The 22,059-nt window shown below is 44.1% G+C and overlaps 1 protein-coding gene across 2 annotated transcripts in view; it reads right to left on the reverse strand.

Moving 5' to 3' along the window:
- Nucleotides 1-22,059, reverse strand: part of SMYD1 (SET and MYND domain containing 1) — a 44,238-nt gene that overhangs the window by 12,613 nt on the left and 9,566 nt on the right. Inside the window, exons 2-6 of one of the 2 annotated variants that reach the window (XM_020889482.2) lie at nucleotides 19,725-19,901; nucleotides 17,040-17,253; nucleotides 15,013-15,143; nucleotides 12,244-12,282; nucleotides 9,988-10,177 (exon numbers count right to left, since the gene is read on the reverse strand). In XM_020889482.2, coding sequence (XP_020745141.1) covers nucleotides 9,988-10,177; nucleotides 12,244-12,282; nucleotides 15,013-15,143; nucleotides 17,040-17,253; nucleotides 19,725-19,901 — 751 coding nt within the window. The remainder of the gene's footprint in view (nucleotides 1-9,987; nucleotides 10,178-12,243; nucleotides 12,283-15,012; nucleotides 15,144-17,039; nucleotides 17,254-19,724; nucleotides 19,902-22,059) is intronic. The other variant, XM_020889483.2, reaches the window with a different exon arrangement.

The raw sequence follows: 22,059 nt of genomic DNA on the forward strand, positions 1-22,059 counted from the left end.
ATATTTGATATAATTTTTTCCAAAAAAAACCTTTATTATTTATTCTGACTGTAAAATTAATATATGCAAACTGTTAAAAAAATATGGAGAAAAAAGTGGAAATCCCCAGAACTCACCCAAAGATGGACACAGTATGTTGAGGAGTATTTTCTAATACATATACACAGGAATAGTATTTTAAATATTTAACAACTAGTATAGGAAAAGCACTGACAGATCAAAGGCACAGACACATCAATAGTATGTCTACATGACCATATCACCTTACATTGGCTGAACTTCAGTCCTGCATGTTCACACATGCGTGAGTGTGTCTATGTCAGTAGCATCATGTTTTTCTAACTGGTATAGTAACATATTTCTCTCTATTGCCTGTTTGTTTTTTTCACTCATTATAGTCAAAGTTATAGTTTTTCCAGTAGTCATGTATGGATGTGAGAGTTGGACCATAAAGAAAGCTGAATGGCAAAAAATTGATGCTTTTGAACTGTGGTGCTGAAGAAGACTCTTGAGAATCTCTTGGAGTACAGGAGATCAAACCAGTCAATCCTAAAGGAAATCAGTCCTGAATATTCATTGGAAGGACTGATGCTGAAGCTGAAGCTCCAGTACTTTGGCCATCTGATGCAGAGAGCCGACTCAAGGAAATCAGTCCTGAATATTCATTGGAAGGACTGATGCTGAAGCTGAAGCTCCAGTACTTTGGCCATCTGATGCAGAGAGCCGACTCATTGGAAGAGACTCTGGTGCTGGGAAATATTGAAGCAAAAGGAGAAGGGGGTGGCAGAGGATGAGACGGTTAGATAGCATTATTGACTCCATGGACAGGAATCTGAGCAAACTCAGGGAGACAGAGAAGGACAAGGGGGCCTGGAATGCTGCAGTCCATGGGTTCACACAGAGTTGGACACGACTTAGTGACTGAACAGTAGATATTCCCCAATATAAATATGAAAACAAAACTACCAAGCATTTTACAGAATTTTACAGACATTATCATGCTTCCCACATGAAGCTCTCATTCATTCTGTGTTCTAAGCATAACAGTCTGGAGGGAAAGGAGCATGAGACCAATTCTCTAAGGAAAATGTCTATCCCAGGCAATAAAAGCCCTGTAATTGCTTTCTAAAAAAAAAAAAAAAACAAAACAAAACCTATATTGCATTTTTAATAACTAGAATTTTCTACTATATGAAGCTAGACTAATTTATTTAATCAGGTGTCCAGGTATCCAATATTTTTTTACCATAGGGAATTGTGGAATTGGGGTCAACAACTCTGTTTAGATTTTCTGCTTAAATTGTTTTGTGGAGTCACCTTCCCTAAACTATCAAAAACTAAGAAGAGAATGGGCATCTGTTCCCTTAAAAACAACCCTCCTCCATAAATGGAGATCAGGGTCTTCCCTCAGGCTCCCAGCTGCCTTGAGCCAGTTCTGCTGTGTTCACCTTGCAGTAGGAGAGCTGCCAACCAAGAAAAGCTTGCTTCAACATCAGGATCACTTAAAGAAGTGGGATTATGTTTCTTTTTCTCCCCTCCCCTCCACTTACTTTGACTTCTGCAGAATTCCTCATTATCCCTACAATTCTAACTACCTTCATTTCTATATCCTTCTGTACCTGAAAAGTGAAAATGTCAGTCACTTAGTCATGACTGATTCTTTGTGACTCCATAGACTAGTTTTCCAGGCTCCTCTGTCCATGGAATTCTCCAGGCAAAAATATCGGAGTGGATTGCCATTCCTTTCTCCAAGGGATCTTCCCAAGCCAGGGAAGGAACTCAGACCTCCTGCATTGCAGGAAGATTGTTTATTGTCTGAGCTACCAGGGAAGCCTGGGCTTCCCCACAATTCTGTTTGTTTCTGTACTTGCCTCACAGCCTGACCCCAACAATTGATGCATACATCAGTGCTCTGCCTTCTATTGGGTCTCACCCCTGGGTTAAACTTCACCTTGACCTTTGATTTGGCTGAGATTTCTAGCTGCCTTCCTGCTTGACAACCCAAATGTTGACTTCCCGCCTGAGTACTGCTCAGCCCCCTGTTAGTTAACTGGTCATGTCTTGGTCCCAGACCACATCATTTCAGTGTGTGTCTGCTTCCCTAAGCCCATTTGAATCAACCACATTAGTGAGAGGAGTCCACGTCTTGCCTGGTGTGCAGAGTCCTGTGAGTAGGGTCCAGAGGTGTATCGTATCATCCATCCATCAAACCTACATCTTCAGTTTCACCTATCATTTGTTGCCCAAGTGTTGGCTCATAAAATCCCATCTAGTCTCCTAGTCTCCAAGCTACTGCAAGTTCCATCATATTCAAAATTCTTAGTGAATCTTCTCGAGTAATCAATAACTTGCAGGATAGACTCAGAGAATACCAAGCTGCTAGATGTTAAGAAAAATGGTACTGATGAACCTATCTGCAGGGCAGGAATAGAGACGCAGACGTAGAGAACAGATCTTGGACATAGCGGGGGCAAGACAGTGTGGCACGAATTGAGAGAGTAGCAGTGAAATATATACATTACTGTATGGAAAATAGATAGCTAATGGGAAGTTGCTGTATAGTGCAGGGAGGTCAACACGGTGCTCTGTGACAACCTAGAGGGGTGGGATGGGGAGATGGGGGAAGATTCAAGAGGGAGGGACATCTGCATACTTATGGCTGATTCACATTGTTGTATGGCGGAAGCCAACATAATGTCGTAAAGCAATTATCCTCCAATTAACAACAAATTTAAAAAAAAGTGCATCTCTTATAGAAAGCATTTTAAAAAAAAATCTTCTTCAATTTGATGCTGTAAGAAAAAGTGCTACTTTAAGCTCTTTAAGGGAGTTAAATTTTTTCAAGGAGGCAACTGCCAAGGTTTTCAAAACAACCTGGCTGAAAGGTTGTTAACTGACCCATGCAACATGTGATAAAGCTATTCTGAGAAGAGAAATGGACTGTTCCACTTGGCTCTCTTTTCAGAGTAAAGGCAGGAAAACCTGATCCTCATATAAGATTTAAGGAACCCCACAGAGAGAGGTTCCACTCTCCAGGAGCACCAAGATTAATAGAAAACAGGGAGGAAGAGAGAGGAGCCAGAGGAGAAGGGGAGGAGCTAGTGGTGAAGCGGGAGGAACCAGAGGAGGAACCAAAAGAAGAGGAAGGGAGGGAAAGAGGGACACTGGCTCCCCAAACTTGAAAATTGGAACATCACTATTGTGAAATAGGTGAAAGAGGGAAAAAATTAAAAATTAAAAAAACAGCAACCTAAACAAGGAGGGTCCAAAGCTACAACTGAGGGAAATTGGTGTTATTTTCTCATTTTAAAAATATTTGGTTTTTATTTTTATCCAACTCTATATGTATATATTATATATACATACACACACACACACACACACACACACACATATATATATATATATGCACATACACACACATGAGTCAGTAACAATTTGATGCCAACTGAAGGTTTGACATTGACTCACAAAGCCCGGTGTACAGAGAGGAGCTTATCAGGCTGTGATAAAGCATTATTTAATAAATAAAAGCAATTGTGATGACATCATAGAAAAGCCTGAAGGAACTGTTAATAAGTTAGTCCAATGCCCCACTTCACAGACGAGGAAACTGAATCCCACAAGGAAGAACCTTGCCCAAGCTTAGCCATTCAGTGTCACAGCCAGAATGAGAACACAGCCTCCTAATTTTTTGTCCAGTGTCCTTTCCACTACATTACAGAGGGGGGAGAAAGTGAAAGCGTTAGTCACTCAGTCGTGTCTGACTCATTGTGACCCCATGGACTGCAGCCTGCCAGGCTCCTCTGTCCATGGAATTCTCCAGGCAAGAATACTGGAGTGGGTAGCCATTCCCTTCTTCAGTCTGCTATATTATAATAGCCTTTTATTATGTCTTCAAATGCACTTGCTTTTAAAAAATTATACTCAAAATTTTTTTTCTGCTCACTTGTTTTGGTTGAGTCATTGTTATTCCTTTATTTTAATAGAGAAACCAAATTCATGTCTGACTCTTTGTGACCCCATGGACTGTAGCCCACCAGGCTCCTCTGTCCATGGGATTCTCCAGGCAAGAATACTGGAGTGGGTAGCCATTCTTTCTCTAGGAATCTTTCCAACCCAGGGATCAAACCCAGGTCTCCCGCATTGCAGGTGGATTCTTTACTGTCTGAGCCACCATGAAAACCCAAGTTATTGTAATTTCTTTATTTTAATAGAGAAACCATTTTGATATAAAAATAATAAAAAGCTTTTGCTTTGAATCCAGGTCAGTTCAAGCAGAAATCATTGATGTTTTGTATCAAGAGAGATGTCAGCTCTTCAATTCAGATTGGAAGATGTGGGCATATGGTCACCATCTGGTAGCAGCTTAAAGTGAAGGGGCAGGAACTAACAACCACACATCACCTACTTAACTATTGGCATTGCCAGGTAAAGATCAAAAAATTCAAAAGCCTGTATGGGAGGGGAGTTTGGAGGAGAATGGATACACGTATATGTATAGCTGGGTTGCTCTGCTGTGCTCCTAGAACTAACACATTGCTAACTGGCTATACTCCAATAAAAAATTAAAAGGTTAAATGAAAAAAAGAGAAAACAACATATTTGATTTCAGAATCTTAAAATGTAACTATAGAGTTTTGGGTGTGTATAAGGATATGCTCCTAAAAATGTACAAAATATACAAAAATCTTAAAATCTACATGTACAGTGTATTATATGAGCATAGATGGGTCCTTTCAGGATAAGTAAATGGGAAATAAATTAATTAGTACTAATGAACTCAAAAGGGCTTCCCAGGTGGCACTAGTGGTAAAAAGAGTCAGCCTGCAAATACAGAAGACATAGAGACACAGGTTTGATCCCTGGGTCAGGGAGACTCCCTGAAGGAGGGCATGGCAACCTACTCCAGTATTCTTGCCTGGAAAATCCCATGGACAGAGGAGCCTGGCAGGCTACAGTTCATAGGGTAGCAAAGAGTCAGACACAACTGAAGCAACTTAGCACGCCTGCAATGAACTCAAAATAAATTAGATAAGAAACAGATATTCCATATCAAAATAAGTAATACCTATCTCTTATCTAATTTATTTTTAGTTCATTTGTACTAATTAATTTACAATTAAACTAATACCTTAACTTGGTTTCTATAAAAAGAAATTTCGAAAGATTCAAAGAAATTATTTACAGTTATTTCATTTAATTTCAGAAGGGAGAAAGAAGGTCTGGCCTCTTAAAAATTAGGTAGTGGTAGAAGCAGGTTATGGAGAAGGCAATAGCACCCCACTCCAGTACTCTTGCCTGGAAAATCCCATGGATGGAGGAGCCTGGTGGGCTGCAGTCCATGGGATCACTGAGTCAGACATGACTGAGCAACTTCACTTTCACTTTTCACTTTCATGCATTAGAGAAGGAAATGGCAACCCACTCCGGTGTTCTTGCCTGGAGAATCCCAGAGATGGCGGAGCCTGGTAGGCTGCTGTCTATGGGGTGGCACAGAGTCGGACATGACTGACGCGACTTAGCAGCAGCAGCAGAAGCAAGTTATGAAAAAATTACCCAGGTCCAGGCAGCAGGCGGGAAGGCTGGCTGGCTTGCAGATAAGACACATGTTAACCTGCAGGTTCTGGAAGGTCAGGGTAAGGGTGGACACAGTAGCTTATTCCTTTCTGTACCTCCTGTGGTACTGAGCTCAGTGCCCCATACATACAAGCCAATACACATTTCCCGGAATATAGAACCTTTGACTCTGTGAAAATGGGGTTGTTCCTATAAAGAACACATTCCTGGGATTTCCCTGGTGGTGCAGTGGATAAGAGTTTGCCTGCCAATGTAGGGGACATGGGTTCAATCCCTGGTCTGGGACGATTCTACATGCCACTGAGCAACTAAGCCTGTGCACCACAACTACTGAGTCTGCGTGCTGCAACTACTGACACCCGAGGGCCCTAGAGCCAGTGCGCCGCAACAAAGAGTAGCCCCCACTCACCGCAACTCAACGAGAGAAAGCCCACCTGTAGCAATGAAGACCCAGCATAATCAAAAATAAATAAATAAATAATTTTTTAAAAAGAACACATTCTTGAGTGTTTTGTATCCTGCCCTGACTTCTGCTTGTACACACATGTGGGTATGCGTATCTGTGTGAGTGCATGTGTCCCTTCTAATTTTAATAATTAAATAAATTTAATTTTAATTTGCATACAGTGTTACATTCTCCTCCCAAATTTAATTCATATGTTTCAGTTCTAACCCCTAGTACCTCAAAATGTGACCTTACTTAGAAATAGGGTCAGTGCAGATGTAATTAATTAAGATGGGGTCATACTTAATTAAGGGTGGCCCCTTCATCCAATGACACTGGTGTTCTCATAAAAAGAATGCCAGGTATAGAGGAAGATACACGCATGAGGGGAAGACTATGGAAAGAGACCCAGGGCTGTCTACCATCTAAGAAAAGAGGCCTAGAGCAGATCCTTCCTTCATAGCCCCCAATAGGAACCAGTCCAGTCAAGACCTCGATTTCAAATTTTAGCCTCCAGAACTGGGAAATACATTTCTATTGTAAGTCACCCGGTTTGGGTTCCTGGGTGTTATGGCAGCCCTAGGAAACAAATTCATATGTCAATGTTTGGCCCCTTAACTCTTTTCCCTTAAGAAATAGAGCTCAGACTTCCCTGGTGGCACAGTGGACAAGAATTCACCCGCCAATGCAGGGGACATGGGTTTGATCCCTGGTCTGAGAAGATTCCATATGCCAGCTAAAGCCCATGCAGCTAAACCACAGCAGCTAAAGCCCATGTGCCACAACTACTAAGCCTGCACTCTAGAATGCACAAGCCACAACTACTGAACCTGTGTGCCACAACTATAAAAGCATCTAGAGCATGTGCTTGGAAACAAGAGAAGCCACCACAACGAGAAGCATGAGCACTGCAACGAAGGGTTTCCGCTGCTCACCACAACTAGGGAATGCCTGTGTGCTGCAAGGAAGACCCAGCACAACCAAATATAAATAAATGATCTTAAAAAACGAAATAGAGCTCAGCTAATCACAATAGCTAAGATGCAGAAACAACCTAAATGTCCATCAACAGATGAATGAATAAAGAAGATGTGGCACATATATACAATGAAATATTACTCAGAGATTTAAAAAGCATGAAATAATGCCATTTGCAGCTCCATGGATGGACCTAGAGATTATCATACTAAGTGAAGTAAGCCAGAAAGAGAAAGACAAATACCATATGGTACCTCTTACATGTGGAATCTAAAATATGAGATGAACAAACTTGTCTACAAGATAGAAACAGACTCACAGACATAGAGAACAGAGTTATGGTTGCCAAGGGGTGGGGGGAGGGAAGGACTGGGAGTTTGAGGCTGGCAGATGCAAACTATTATCTATAGAATGAATAAACAACAAATTCCTCCTATATAGCACAGGAAACTATATTCAGTATCCTATGATAAACCATAATGGGAAAAAAAACACGAAAAAGAATTATGTGTGTGTGTGTGTGTATAGGCTTCCCAGGTGGCATTAGTGGTAAAGAAACTGCCTGCCAATCCAGGAGACATAGGAGACACAGGTTCTATCCCTGGATCGGGAAGATGCCCTAGAGGAGGGCATGGCAACCCACTCCAGTATTCTTGCCTGGAAAATCCTACAGACAGAGAAGTTTGGCAGGTAGCAGTCCAGAGGGTCACACAGAGTTGGACACAACTGAAGCAACTTAGCATGCACACACACATGTATAACTGAATCACTTTGCTGTATACCAGAGACTAACACAACACTGTAAATCAATTATACTTCAATTAAAAATAAATTAAAAAAAAGAAATAGAGCTCCTTTCATATTTGTACGTAAAGATATACCTCATCAGTTTTAGTGAGTTTGAGATATTGCCTTAACTTAAATATTTCCCTATTGGTGGTTATTTAGGTATTATTCAATATTTGGTTGTTTCCAACAATGCCACAGTGTCCTATCTCTTTATACATATACCCATGCATGGATGCAAGTATATCTTAAGGGTAATTCTTAGAACACCTTGGCCAAAGGGTTAAAAATATTATCTATTAAAAATAAAAATAAGCTAGTGGCAAAAAAAAAAAAAATGTCTAGAATAGCCTGGGGATGAGAGAGAGAAATGAGTGGGGGACAGTAGCACTGATGCCATGAGTAATTGAGTGGGGTCCCACCATCTGAACCTAGAAGTCAATTTTGTTTGTAGCCTTTGCTCTAACCAGAGACAAGTTTCTGCCAACACACAGGATGCAGTGTATGTGTGTGTGCTCAGTCACTTCAGTCATGTCTGACTCTTTGCGACCCTATGGACTACAGTCCGCCAGCCTCCTCTGTCCAGGGGGTTCTCCAGGCAAGAATACTGGAGTGAGTTGCCATGCTCTCCTCCAAGGGATCTTCCCAACCCAGGGATCAAACCCGAGTCCCTTATGTCTCCTGCTTTGGCAAGTGGATTCTTTACACTAGTGCAACCTTGGAAGCCCAATAGGATACAGAAGTTAAGTTAATTCACAAGTATGTCTGTGTCTTCAAATGCACTGATGGATTGTGCATTATACAGAAGTACTGAGTTAGTCTCTCCGAGGAGTCTGGCGCCTGGTTAAAAACCTATGTGTGCTTTTTCAGATCTGACTATAAGCTGTACCTGGCACGGCACACAAGTAGGAGAGAAAGCTGCCCTCCCCACAAGAGACTTGGTGCAAAGCCAGTGCACCACAGTCTCCGAAGGGTGGTGCAGCCAAGGGCTCAGGCCCATCCTGGCAGGTCACACTCTTCACATACGGGCATTCCTGACCCATGTGCCTTCATTCTTAAGTCTCTCCCTCTCTCTTTTTAATTGGAGTATAGTTTATTAACTGAGGTCTTGAGGTCTTCTTCAGGAGCCTCTACTGAGGCCTGCTTATTGCGAAAGTGGAGTTGAGGGAGATTGTCTTTTCTTTTTTTTTTTTTTAGTATTTTCTTGGCTGCACCACATAGCATGTAGGATCTTAGCTTCTGGACTGGGGATGGAACCCATACCCCATGCATTGGAAGCATGGAGTCTTAACCACTGGACCACCAGGGAAGTCCCTGGGGGATTTTAAGACATGTTTCCTCATTCTCACTCTGTATCCAGGACTTATCCACTCCTGACTCTTCCCCCACCTCTGATCCCCTCACTCACATGCCTCAGGGTCCATAAAACTCCAAAGCCTTCAGTTTTGGGTCCCTCAGCAGTGAGCCAACCCTCACATCTGTGCTAATCTACCTGACCCTCCATCTGTGTGCCTTCCCATGGGGGGAAAATGGACTGGAGGAATCGGCGCCCACTCCAGTCTCAGCCTCATGCTTTACCATTACAGGAAGCAATTAAAGGCTTGCTGCTTTCATTGGCTACTCTGACACCTAGAAGCCTAGCTCTCCCAATTCAGCAAGCCCCGACCTCCTCGTTGATAAGACTTTCAATGCTCAGTAGTCTCACCATTGATGAGGAAAGAGCTACTCAGGAGGTAAACATTTTAACCAATCTAAATATCACCTGGTCTGCATATCGCGCATTTCCATAAAACTAGGAAATTATTTGTGATAATCTGACAACAAATCTCTTTGCCTATCTCGACTCTCTATGAGAAACTCTCTGCATCACTTAAAGTGCAAGTGGGCAAGAAGAGGAACTTAATTTACTAAGTGTCTACTCTCTATGCCATTTCCTTTACATAGATCATCCTGTTTAATCCTCATAACAGCCCCTCACAGTGGATGTCATGTTCCTATTTTACAATTGAGAAAACAGAGTTACTCCCCCAAACTCAAAAACCTGGCAAGCAGTGGCACCAAGACACTAGCTAGGACCCATCTGTGGTGCACTGTCCACAGTCAGGAAGGCAAGGGCACTGTGGGTAGCTGGGCAATCCACCCTGGTCCGGCTCTTGAGGAAGATGCCCAAGAGCACCCCAGTAGTGGGCTGCGTGTACCTTTGGGTCATCTTTCACCCCCAGGAAGAGGTCATCCTTCAGCCCCTTCTTGCAGTGCTCACACGTGCAGTCAAAGTAGTACTGTCTCTTCAGCTGCTTCTTGCGTTCCTCACTGATGTTAAGGAAGTCGATATAGGACACCGTCAGCTCCTCTCCTTCTGAGATTTTGCCCAGGGCTCGGAGCTCAATTCTAGACCAAGATAAAGCAGAAGAGTCGATCAAATTCAGGGTGGGATACATGCCCTTCCAGATTTCAAGGAGTTGAACCTCAAAGACAACTTTCACTAACACTCTGAGAAAACATTCCTCCAAAAGGGGGAATTGTGACACAAAGGACAGTTTTCTGAAGAGGTCTGCTCTACTTGTCATAACGATCAAATCGGCTCCATTCAGTCTGTTGCTCTGGAATCAGCTCAAATGGACTCCCAGTAGAGAGCTGGGCTTGGTCATAAAAGCATATGAAGCTTCCATGTCTGCAATTATCCCTGTGTGTTTAGCCACTGATTGTAACAAAGGAAGGGGGAAATAATAAGGTACAAACTTCAAACAAGAGAAGACTTAATAGTCATGTCTGGTTAGTCAGGGACTGCTTCTCTCAGAAACACACATTTTCAGTTACCCACAATCTTAGCCCATTTTTGTGTCTAATTATAAGCCCTGGCTTATCTAAACTTTTGGCCCAATGGTTCAAGCCAACATTAAATGGGGAGAGTTATGCTTGGAAATCTCTGAAGGCAACTAAAGGCTGGCTCTTTAGTAGCCCACTGCATTTTTCACTTTTTTGTTTACTGGGGCACATGGATTTGGGGTTGAAGGTGGGTTAAAGAGAGCAGATGACATTTCAACTACCTTCCAGCCTAGACCTGAGCCTCCAGTTACCTACAACACTACACACCTCACCATGTAATAGAGACAGAATGTGCTGAAGACAAAAGGCCGCTGCACAACAGGCATCCAGCTAAGCCAAACCAGCAGAGACAAGCCCGTGGCCCTCTCAGCCATGCACCTTCTACCCACAAGTAGATTGAGCCCAGCAAACTGTGCTTCTGTATCTAAGCTGTGCTCCTGTATCTCCCCAAGACCCTGGCACCTTCCTTCCCAGAGGGAACCCATCACCTAAAAAGTAAGTGGCAGGATGCAAAGGGCTAGGAAAGCATCTGCAGAGAGGTCCACAGTCATTCCCTTCACCTCCCAGAGAGGCTGAGTCAGATGCCATGTGAAAGGCAGGAGATGGTCTCAGTCAGAGGCAACCCCTTCCACATGTTCTGAGATGACAGCCCAGCAAGGAACAGCGGAATGGCAGTGACACGTGTGTTCAGGTATCTGAGGTGACTGCTTCTCTCAAAGTGGGGTACACTGCCATGCCCAATAAATGTGATCATATATATATATATATATATATATACTTATACACACACACACACACACACACACACACCCCTTATATGGAGACTGGCAAAATTGTCATCTTTAGTCCCTTGTTTCCTTTCATCTCCACTCTAATTTTTGACTGTTACTGAAGGAGTGAAAAGCAAAAGGAGAGAAGGGCAAGATGACCTACTGGCAGCTCTGCTTAGAATCCTAATATGTCCCAGCTACAGGGCATTGACCTCCTCATTTCACAGACGAGGATGCTGATACCCAGAGAGGTGAAGTAACTTCCCTGAAGGTCCCACAGCACTTTGGCAATGGGGCCAAGATTTTGAACTCAAGAGCTTTATCATATCATACTGGCCACTAATTCATAGTTGGCCCAGAAGCCATAAAGAGAATACATGAATAAATACTTACCAAAAACATCACATTTACAGACACCATTTTTAGAACTAGTCTGAGTGAGAAATTGGAGGTTACGAACAAACACACAGTCCTTTAGTAGGTCAGTAATATCAACAGTCCTCATTTCATGCTAAATAGGGTTTAGAGGAATCGTGTGTGGTTTTCTAAGATGATGTGGACTGGAAGGGATTGTCATACTTTGGGGTTGGAGGAGAGAAAGAAATGAGGAGCAAAACAGAAGGAAGGAAGGGAGCAAAAGAAAGCACAGCACAGCAGGTAGTGGTGGGTGAGGAACAAGATGATTAACATAAATGCATTAAACATACAGCATTCAGCAAAGACAAGATTTGGGGGAGCGGACAGGCATTACAGACAGACAGCAACCAAGGGGTCTCAGGAAGGGGCAGTCCCAGCAAAAATCAGGCAAGTGAGGGAGATGGGTCAGAGGAACAGGGAGGTTTTCAAAGACTGACCCACCTCATCTGGGTGTGAAACATGGATTTCACTGCCTCATGACTGAAAAACAAAACAGACACCCAAATGGAAATCATTACCATTGGCTCATCCCGTACAGCTAGCAACAGTGCACAGCATTCCAGGTTATGCCATCAAAGCTTTGGCCAGCAAGACCACCTCTCTCCCAACCCCTTCTAGCTGAGCTTCCTTGCCAAGATGTAGCCCGGTATAATGGAAAATACATTTGATATGGAATGAGAAGTTCTGGGTTCAAATGGACTCAGCCCTGGACAAATACCCTGGGCCTTGGTATTTTCATCTGTAAGCTGGCAATGAGGCTGTCATAAGACAATGAATTCAAAAGTAGAGGGCTACCGTATTTTTCAATGGCAGGGCAAAAAAAGCATGTGAACCATTCATGAAAGATGCTCCTGGTTGCCCAGCCAAGTTTGAATGCCAAATCATGGGCAAATTGGGCTTGGAGTAGCACTTCAGAGCCTTAGGGTCTTCTAAGTGGTACACCAATAGGGCTTCAACTTCAAGTTACCAGCTGCATTGCCACCAAGAAGCAGAATCAAACAATCCTTGGATGGTTTACTCTGGCTAATTTCTCTTTAAATTGAAAATTGAGGGCAAGAGGAGAAGGGGGTGACAGAGAATGAGATGGTTGGATGGCATCATCGACTCAATGGACATGAGTTTCACCAAATTCTGGGAGATAGCAAAGGACAGGGAAACCTGGTGTGCTGCAGTCCATGGTGTCACAAAGAGTTGGACACGACTAAGCGACTGAACAACATCAATTTCTTTTTTAATGAAATAAATGTTCCTGAAGGCATTCTTTTCCATAAATAAGGTAGAGTGCTAAAAAACCACATGGGAAGCTACATATTATTATCCCTCTAAACAAGCCTCTTGGGCATAAGGGTGGCCTCTTTTGATGTCTGTCTTGGGAAGAGTTTGAATGTGTCTGGAGACCAGTCACACAAGTAGTATGTAAAAATTGCTGGGATTAGAATTGGACTCCTAACACCACAACCAGTATTCTTTCCACTATGGCAGGCACCTAGACTGTTACTGCAAAGTCACCTTCTTTCACACAACAGCCAAGAAGCTCAGGTACCATGTGCCTGTTCAAAATTAGTGGATGCATTGAAGCCAGAGCAGACACTGGTGATGATCTGAAGAAAGGGCCCCCAGGTTTCTGTGGTAGTGACAAGAAAGGCACTGGGTCATCACTACTTATGGGAGTGGTACCCAGAAAGACCAGCCCCACTTGTAAATTTGATCCTCTCTGCATACCAGGGTAACTCCAGACACCAGTCCCTCTGGGGAGGATTCCATGAGGTCCAGGCCAGGAACCCCAAGATGTTTAGGAAGGGAAACACAAATATACTGGGAAAAGATTGTCATCTGGGTCCAAAATAAACTTTCCTGTCTTGAGGGACTTTCTCAAGTGCTCAAAAGCCTACGCTCAAAAGTCAGGCATGCCCTTGTTCCAGAATTAGGAAGGAAAAGGGAAATCAGAGTCCAGGCTCCACTAGAGCATAAGCTTGTTTCTTGGCTAAGAACCAGAAACCATTATCTTTGTGGGGAAACCTGTTATTGTTGATGGCTTATAGTCAACTTGCATCATCATAAGAGCTCGTCTCTAAGAGTAAAAGAAATATTTCTTAGGCCTTTCATCCCCAGTAGCTCAGACAGTAAAGAATCTGCCTACAATGCAGGAGACCCAGGTTCAATCCCTGGGTCAGGAAGACCCCCTGGAGAAGGGAATGGCTACCCACTCCAATATTCTTGCCTGAAGAATCCTATAGATAGAGGAGCCTGGTGAGCTACAGCCCATGAGGTTGCAAAGAGTCAGACACCAACTGAGTGACTAACACTTTTCTTCATATCCCCAAAGCGCCCCATCTGAACCATGGACAAGCTGGGTTCATCATGTTTTCTGACGCTTCTGCATTTGCACCCCACCCCAAATTCTGTTCTTTGCCCTTCGGTCCCCTGATCTGTGCCTTCCAGGGGGTGAGGCTGACCTCTGAAGTTTTCATCACCAGATTCCTTGGTCCTCTGGCTTCTGGTTTAGCCAATGGGAGGAGATAAGAAGGTGGGAGGAGAGAGAAATTGGGGGATTTAGTCTCTTGGCTCCCTCTCTGCCTGACCACAGTTCCAGCTGTGCCTGGTTTCCCTGTTGGGCTGGGGGACAAACGGCCTCCTCCCATGGCTACAGCTCTCATCAGCCACAGGAACAGCACTTCCTCCATCACCCCTCCAGGTCTAGAGGAGGTCATGATTTCACGTTGCTGCCCAGACACCTGGGCACCTCACCATTCTTTTGTCAGTTTCTTCAGCTCTACCTTCACTTCTATCAATTGACCTTTTATTAAATTCTCTTAGGGTAACCCTTGAGTGTGCCTTCTGATTTCTCCTGGTAACTTCACTAACACATGCTCCTGACAAGTGCCTTCTCTGCCGATGATGCTCTGCCATGACCCCTAGAAAGAAAATCTCAGGCTTCAAGTTCCGAAATTACATAGTAGTTAAAGGTTTATTTAACATATCTCAGCAACCTCAAGAAATATACAAAGACTCAGAAATCACTTTGCTACCTTCCTCATTACATTTGTCCTCTCTACACTTATTCTGGAATAAAATTTCAATTTTCTATCCAGATGAAATCCATGCTGCTTCAGGTCCAACCGTTTACTTTTGGTTTAAGTCAAGTGTAGAGATGATGCCCATACTGTTTCCCATCCCAAGCACACCAACCCAAGTTCAAGACATACTCACTTGCCATTGTTAAATATGACAGTGCAGTTGGGCCAACAGTCATGGTTCACCAGGGCCAGGTTGGGGAAGACGCCCACGCCCACAGCCTGCAGGCCTCGCTGGTCACTGAGTGTGAAACCATTGCAATTAATCTGCCCAGAAGAAAAGATGAGAGTCAGCTAACAGGCCAGACACAGACTTGGTGCAGAACACTAACCAGCTGTTAAAAGTTTTTTAAAAATAGAAAACCTGTTCTCACTCTGGAAATGCTTAGAGAGTTTGGAAACAAAACATTTAGTCTCCTGATCTCTATGTGATTCCAAATGACCCTCAAGATTAGTACCATGTGAGAGTCTCAATTTGCACCATTACCTTGAAAGTCTGGGGTAGCTGTATTCTAAAAAAGTCCAAGATGGGAATTCTCTTGTGGCCCAGTGATTAAGACTCATTGCTTTCACTGCCATGAGCAGGGGTTCAGTCCCTGGTTGGGGACTTAGGATCTCACAAGCTACACAGCAGTGCAAGAAAAAGCCACAAACTTCCTCTTGTGTTGTAGAGATTGTGTACAATAATAAAATAATATCTGGGACACTGGGATGGCTAATTTTATGTCAATTTGGCTGGGCTGTGGTGACCAGATATTTGGTTAAACATGATTCTGTATGTTTCTAAAAGGTGTTCTTTGGATGAGGTAAACATTTAAACTGGGAGGCTTAGAGTAAAGCAGGTTAGTCTGCACAATGGAAGTGGGCCTCATATAATCAGTCGAAGGCCTTCATAAAGCCAGACTGATTCCCCAAGTAAGAAGGAATTCTTTCAGCAAACTGCTTTTGTACTTGAAACACAATTCTTCTTTTTGGGTCTTCAGCCTGCTGGCCTACCAGCAGCCCCTACAATCACAAGAGACAGTTCATTAAGTCTCTTTCTCACTCGCTCTCTCTCTTTCTACACACACACACACACACACACACACACATCCTTGTGGTTCTGCTTCTCTGGAAAACTCTATTACAGAAGCACTGGCACATGGGGAGGACTCAGAGTGCTGAGTATGATCATACTACTTTATCACAAGAACTCCCTCCTCAGCCCACTCACCAGCAGCCCAGAAGGCACTCAGCCTGCCAGACGGGAGACAAGCCCCCAGAGCCCACACCTGAGTCTGCTGACCCACTGGGTTCCCATCCCCTACTCCCTCATGGCTTCAGGAGGCCTGGATTTGCGGCTCAAGACAGGGCCTTCCAGAAAGCCCCTACTCTCCTCTCCCTGGGTCCCCAGGATCAGCCCACTAGGTCTGGAAAAAGGAAGAATCTTATTTCCAAAGTGCCCGGTCAGCAAGAAGAAATAGTGATTGGATCTTTGTTTTCTTTTCTTTCAAGATTTGGGGGGGGGGGGGGTGTTGGGGGTGGACCGTGTTTAGTCTTTATTGAATTTATTACAATATTGCTTCTGTTGTTCTGGTTTTTTGGCCATGAGACATGTGGAGGTCTTAGCTCCCTGACCACGGATGGAACCCGTGCCCCCTTCATTGAAAGACAAAGTCTCAAGCATGAAGTCCCCCTGGGTCTTCATTTTCAGTGTGGAGTAGAGAACGTATAGGAAGTACAGATGAACAAGAAAGTCAATCATCATCCAAATATGTGGTGGGAGATAAAGAGTAGCTTTCGTGTGGGATGTTGATTTCAGACCCCACAGAAATGACCTCATAGTAAAGCAAGACCAGAAAGAAAACTGAGTGAGAGCTCCTCATCTAAGGCTTCCTTCGTGCTCCAGAGCTTTTCTTGGCCTCCCAAATCCACCCTTTCTCTTTTGATGATCATTTTTAAAGTGTTTATTGAATTTGCTACAACACTGCCTCTGTTTTGTTTTGTTTTTGTCATGTGTGATCTTAGCTCCACAACCAGGGATTGAACCTGCACCCTCTGCATCAGAAGGGGAAGTATTGACTACTGGACCATGAAGGAAATCCCTCCCCTTCCTCTCTGACCTGGCAGCCCACCTCTACCCCCACCTCACCCCACCCCCACGTTGGGCGAACTCTTACGCACCACGCCGAAGATGTGGGAGATGTACTGCATGCTGAACTGCTGGTTCTGCGGCGGCCAGTACTGCAGGAACGTGTCCACGTCCAGCCGCAGCTCCTTCTGCTCCTCTTCCCCGAAGTGCTCCACGTGGTTCTGCAGGTCGTCCACGGAGACCAGGCAGCCCTCGGTGAGCCCGCTGCCCTCTCTCTCCACCCTCCACATGATGCGTGCCGCCAGCCTGTGCGGAAGGGCGGAGTGAGTGAGGCCTTGCTGCCATCATTCTTTCTACAACCACTTGCGGAGTGCCTCCTGCTGCCCGTTGTGGTGTCGGGCTCAAGATAACAGTTCTGAATTAGATGGATGGAATGTCTTGTGTCATGAAGCATCTTACAGTGGTGGTTGGTAGTTTAGTCACGAAGTCCTGTCTGACTCTTGCGATCCCGTGGACTTTAGCCCGCCAGAATCCTCTTGTCTATGGGATTTCCCAGGCAAGAATACTGGCGTGGGTAGCCATTTCCTTCTCCAGGGGATCTTCCCCACCCAGGGATCAAACTCACGTCTCCTGCGTTGCAGGTGGATTCTTTACTAACTGAACTACTAGGGAAGCCCTCTTAGAGTCCTGGAGACCTAAGTGGAAAAGATAATCTAAACTAGTGCTAAGTACTCTGCCCAAAATCAAACAGGGTGACCTGAAGGGGGGCGGGAGGGGAAGCCAAGGTGCTCAGGGGAGGCTGGAGGAGGTACACGGGGCTGCCAGTGGCTTGAACAGGAGCCAGCCCTGTGCAGATGGGGAAAGCAGTGAGTACAATGGCCCTAGAGAGGGAGAGAGCTTGGCATGATTAGAAGCAGCCAAGTGGGGACTTCGCCAGTGATCCGGTGGTTAAGACTCTGAACTTCCACAACAGGGGACATGGGTTCAGTCCTTGCTTGGGGGGCTAAGGTCCCACATGCTGCAGGGTCCAGTGGAAAGAAGCAGGGGGTGGGGGTGGGGGAGAGAAACAGCAAGGTGCTGGAGCTAGGGTGGGTCTGGGAAACTGAGAGGGGTCAGGGGACACAGTGAGGTCCAGTCACCTGTGTCTATCCTGACCCTATAGCTAACTGAGATGAGCACTGGAGAAGTCTGATGACTCCACTTCTTACTGTGTGACTCTGGGCAAGTTGCTTGCCCTCTCTGAACCTCTCCAATGACAATTAAATGAGGGTAATACACATTCCCTGCCATGCTAACCTCCAGAGTGCTGGTTCTCATACTGCTCTCCCTTTACAGAAGGCAGGAAGAGACCAAAGAAAGAGGCCCACCACTCCAGATTGGCGGTGGCATTCTGAACCTGCAGGGCACTCACTTAGAAAGCTTGTCTTGGGTGACCACTGATAAATAGATCTTTCATGATATACATGTATAACAAATCAACACAATGTACAATACATTTTAAATATCAATATCTTATGACTTAATCAATTACACCTCAATAAGAGGGAAATTTATAAATAAATAAAATTGCACATGAAATTACAAAAAGAAGGAATAGGGGGAAAGAAGAAGTAAGATTTCAACAGATGGAACTAAGGGGGACAGGGGATGGGGAGGCTGACTAAGCAATTTCATTTTGCAGTTTCCCATAAGTTACCAGGATATGATGATTCCAGTCTGGGCTTTAACTTCACAGTTAAAATGCTTAGTTCAAATGCTCCAGCATCACCATCCCCATCTCCTCCACTCTCCATTGCCGGCTGCCTAAGCACCTACCTGCAATCTAGCATCAGGTCCTACCCTGGCGGAGCCTCCTGGACTTGGTAGCTCTGGAATTAAGATATTGGCACAGAGATGTTTGCAAATGCAAATGCCTTTCAGGTGTAATGAGTCCAGAGGGCTAGTGTACAACCATGGGGATGAGTGGAGCTGTGATAATTTGAAAAGTTCTATTTTTTTAAAAGAAGTTAGCTGCTATTGAGCTCACATTTTGCCAAATCTTCACATTTTTTTTAAGAGAAGCCAGAAATCTTAATCTTTTTAATGTGCAACTTCCTAATTTTTTGACATGGCAGGTAAGTTTTTAATTAATTTTTATTAGAGTATACTTGATTTACAGCATTGTGTTAGTTTCAGTTGCTAACCATAAGTTTGTTTTCTACATCTGTGACTCAATTTCTCTTTGGTAAATATGTTCATTTGGACCTTTTTTTTTTTAGATTCCCCATATAAGACATATTATATGATATTCGGATCAATTTTTTTAAATTAAACATTGAGGAGCCACACAGAACAAATCTGCAGCCAGCTCCGCCCAGTGGAGATTCCCTCATAAATGGGTTTCCCAGACCAAGCGTAGCGGGGCTTCCCTGATGACTCAGAAGGTGAAGAATCCACTTGCAATGCGGGAGACCTGGGATCGATCCCTGGGTTGGGAAGAGCCCCTGGAGGAGGGCACGGCAACCCAGCCAGTATCCTCACCTGGAGAATCCCTGTGGACAGAGAAGCCTGGCGGGCTATAGACCATGGAGTCGCAAAGAGCCGGACACAATTGAGTGACTAAACACAGCCCAGACCAAGGGAGGGCACAGAAGAAGCAATCATAGTCTCCTTGGGGCTCTCTCCTGGTTTGCTCTTAGCCCAGCTTGCTTGGACCAAGGTGTGGTGCCCCCGCTGCCACCCCACTCCTCACCTGACGTTTGGGAATCCAAAGCCCCACCCCAGGGCCCAACTCTGACCTGATGTTCTCGTTGGGCACCTTGCCGTATCTCTTGATGGCCGAACATTCGTTCTTGTGGTTCAGCCAAGCATCCTTCTGGCAGGTGCGGTCACAGTAGTGGGCAAACTTGCACTGCCCGCATCGGTGGAGCTTCTCCTGCCTCTTGAAGCAGGTGTGGCACACAACATTCACAAGGCTGGAAATAGAGGGAGAAAACTGTGACCATGGGGCACCACACCGGCTGTTGGGAGACACGTTTGGGTATGGGCTCAGTGGGCTGTCCTTGTCTTTCTCAGCTTCAGAGTCCCACTTTTCAAAATGAGGGGCTTGGGTTTCCAAAGGTCCCTTCCAGCTGTAACCATTCTTTTTTATAGTTTTATTTATTTATTTTTGGCTCTTCTGGGTCTTCCTTGCTGCGAGGGTTTTCTCTAGTTGCAGCAAGCAGGGGTTACTCCTTAGTTGCAGTCCCAGGGCTTCTCATTGTGGTGGCTTCTCTTGTTGCAGAGTACAGGCTCTAGGGCTCCAGTAGTCGTGGGTCTCCGACTCTAGAGCACAGACTCAGTAGTTGCGGTGCTCGGGATTTGTTGCTCCACAGCATGAGGGATCTTCCCAGATCAGGGATTGAACCCATGTCTCCTGCATTGGCAGGTGGATTCTTCACCACTGAGCCACCAAGGAAGCCTTGGAACTATTCTTTTGGCAGATATTTTTCAGTGAAACTAATGAAGGGGACACTGTTGAACTCTGCCTATAAACCCTTCAGTTTAATTCAGTAAGTATAGATTTATGACCTGTATGCATTAAGCACTGGGAATATCATAAGTTGCTGAAGGAACAATTGAACCTGGAGTCACCAGGCAACATGAGCAGCACTTTAACAGGAGGGACACAGGGTGTTCCTGGATCACAACATAGAAGTTCCCCTTTAGGACCCAGGGAAGTCTTCTAAGCCAAGGGAGCGGGTGGAAATTCCTCATAGTCCTCTTGCTGAAAGTCACAGGTCATTAGCACCATGGCGTGAGAGAGAGCATTCTGTGTCATGTGTCCTTCTTGTTGTTGAAATAGACTGTCCGTTGCCCCAAAGAATAAAAAAGTCATAATTATCTACAGTATAATGGGACATGACCTGTTTTACCCAAAATGACATCTACACATTTATGTCATAGTTCTGTGTGTTTGGCAAGAGTAAGAATGACAGAGTTACTGATGTCACCAGTGTTATGTGATGTGTTCTCTTGGCTCAGAGAGAAATTGGAAGCGATGGGTGGCCAACTCCACAAACTGCTCTGCCCCATCTGCTGTGAGGTAGAATGCCAGTAATTAATCATAAAGTGCTCAAGGGTTTGAAACGTTAGTGCTTACTTACAGGTTAGGTTATTCCCATTGTAATGTCTTCCTCACTCCCTTATATTCCCTGAAGTTTTCCCAACGAGAGAGGAAGAGTAGAATTATTTGTAATTGCACAGAATTGAAGCCCATTAATTACTATGCCACTACTACTACTTGGACCAGGAGAAGGCTAGGGACAGAGCCCCAAGATACTATAGTATAGACCTCACCCCATACTGGGTGATGGAGAGACCTTTGCAACAATGTATATAATCCTTTATCAGGCCTTGACTCAATTCAACCACCAGTTCACAATATCTTGCCTTCATTTTGTCTCATCAGAATCTTTACAATCACTTTGTTATAATAAATGTTTAATTATAATTCATGAGGAGAAAACATGATCTCGTAGTGAGCTCATGGTGGGTCCCAAATGTTAACCACCAAATCATTGTCTCCAGGCCCCCAATCTGTTTTAAATTCCATTCTACAATTTTTAAATTTTGGAGAAAAAAAGCTACAAGGATATACTGTACAACACAGGGAATATAGACAATATTTTGTCATAGCTATAAATGGAGTATAACCTTTAAAATTTGTGAATCACTACATTGTACACTTGTGACATATAACACCACAGATCAACTGTACTTTAATTAAATAAATAAAGTTCTAAGACACTTTCTGACTTATTTATTTTATTGAAGTATAGTTGATTTACAATGTTTCAGGTATACAGTAATGTGATTCAGTTATGCATATATATATCCTTTTTCAGATTCTTTTCCATTATGGGTTATTACAACATATTGAATATAGTCCCCTGTGCTGTATAGTAGGTCCTTGTTGTTTATCTATTTTATATATAGTAGTGTGTATCTGTTAATCCCACATTCCCAGCTTATCCCTGTCCCACTTAAAACCATGTCTTAGATTCCAGGAGAAAGACTGCTTCTGCCAGCCAGCTTAGCTGATGACCTTCACCAAGCCACATTTCTCCTCCTTAGTCTCATTTTTTCAGTCCC

Source organism: Odocoileus virginianus, chromosome 2, assembly GCF_023699985.2.
Source record: "Odocoileus virginianus isolate 20LAN1187 ecotype Illinois chromosome 2, Ovbor_1.2, whole genome shotgun sequence".
Classification (NCBI taxonomy): domain Eukaryota; kingdom Metazoa; phylum Chordata; class Mammalia; order Artiodactyla; family Cervidae; genus Odocoileus; species Odocoileus virginianus.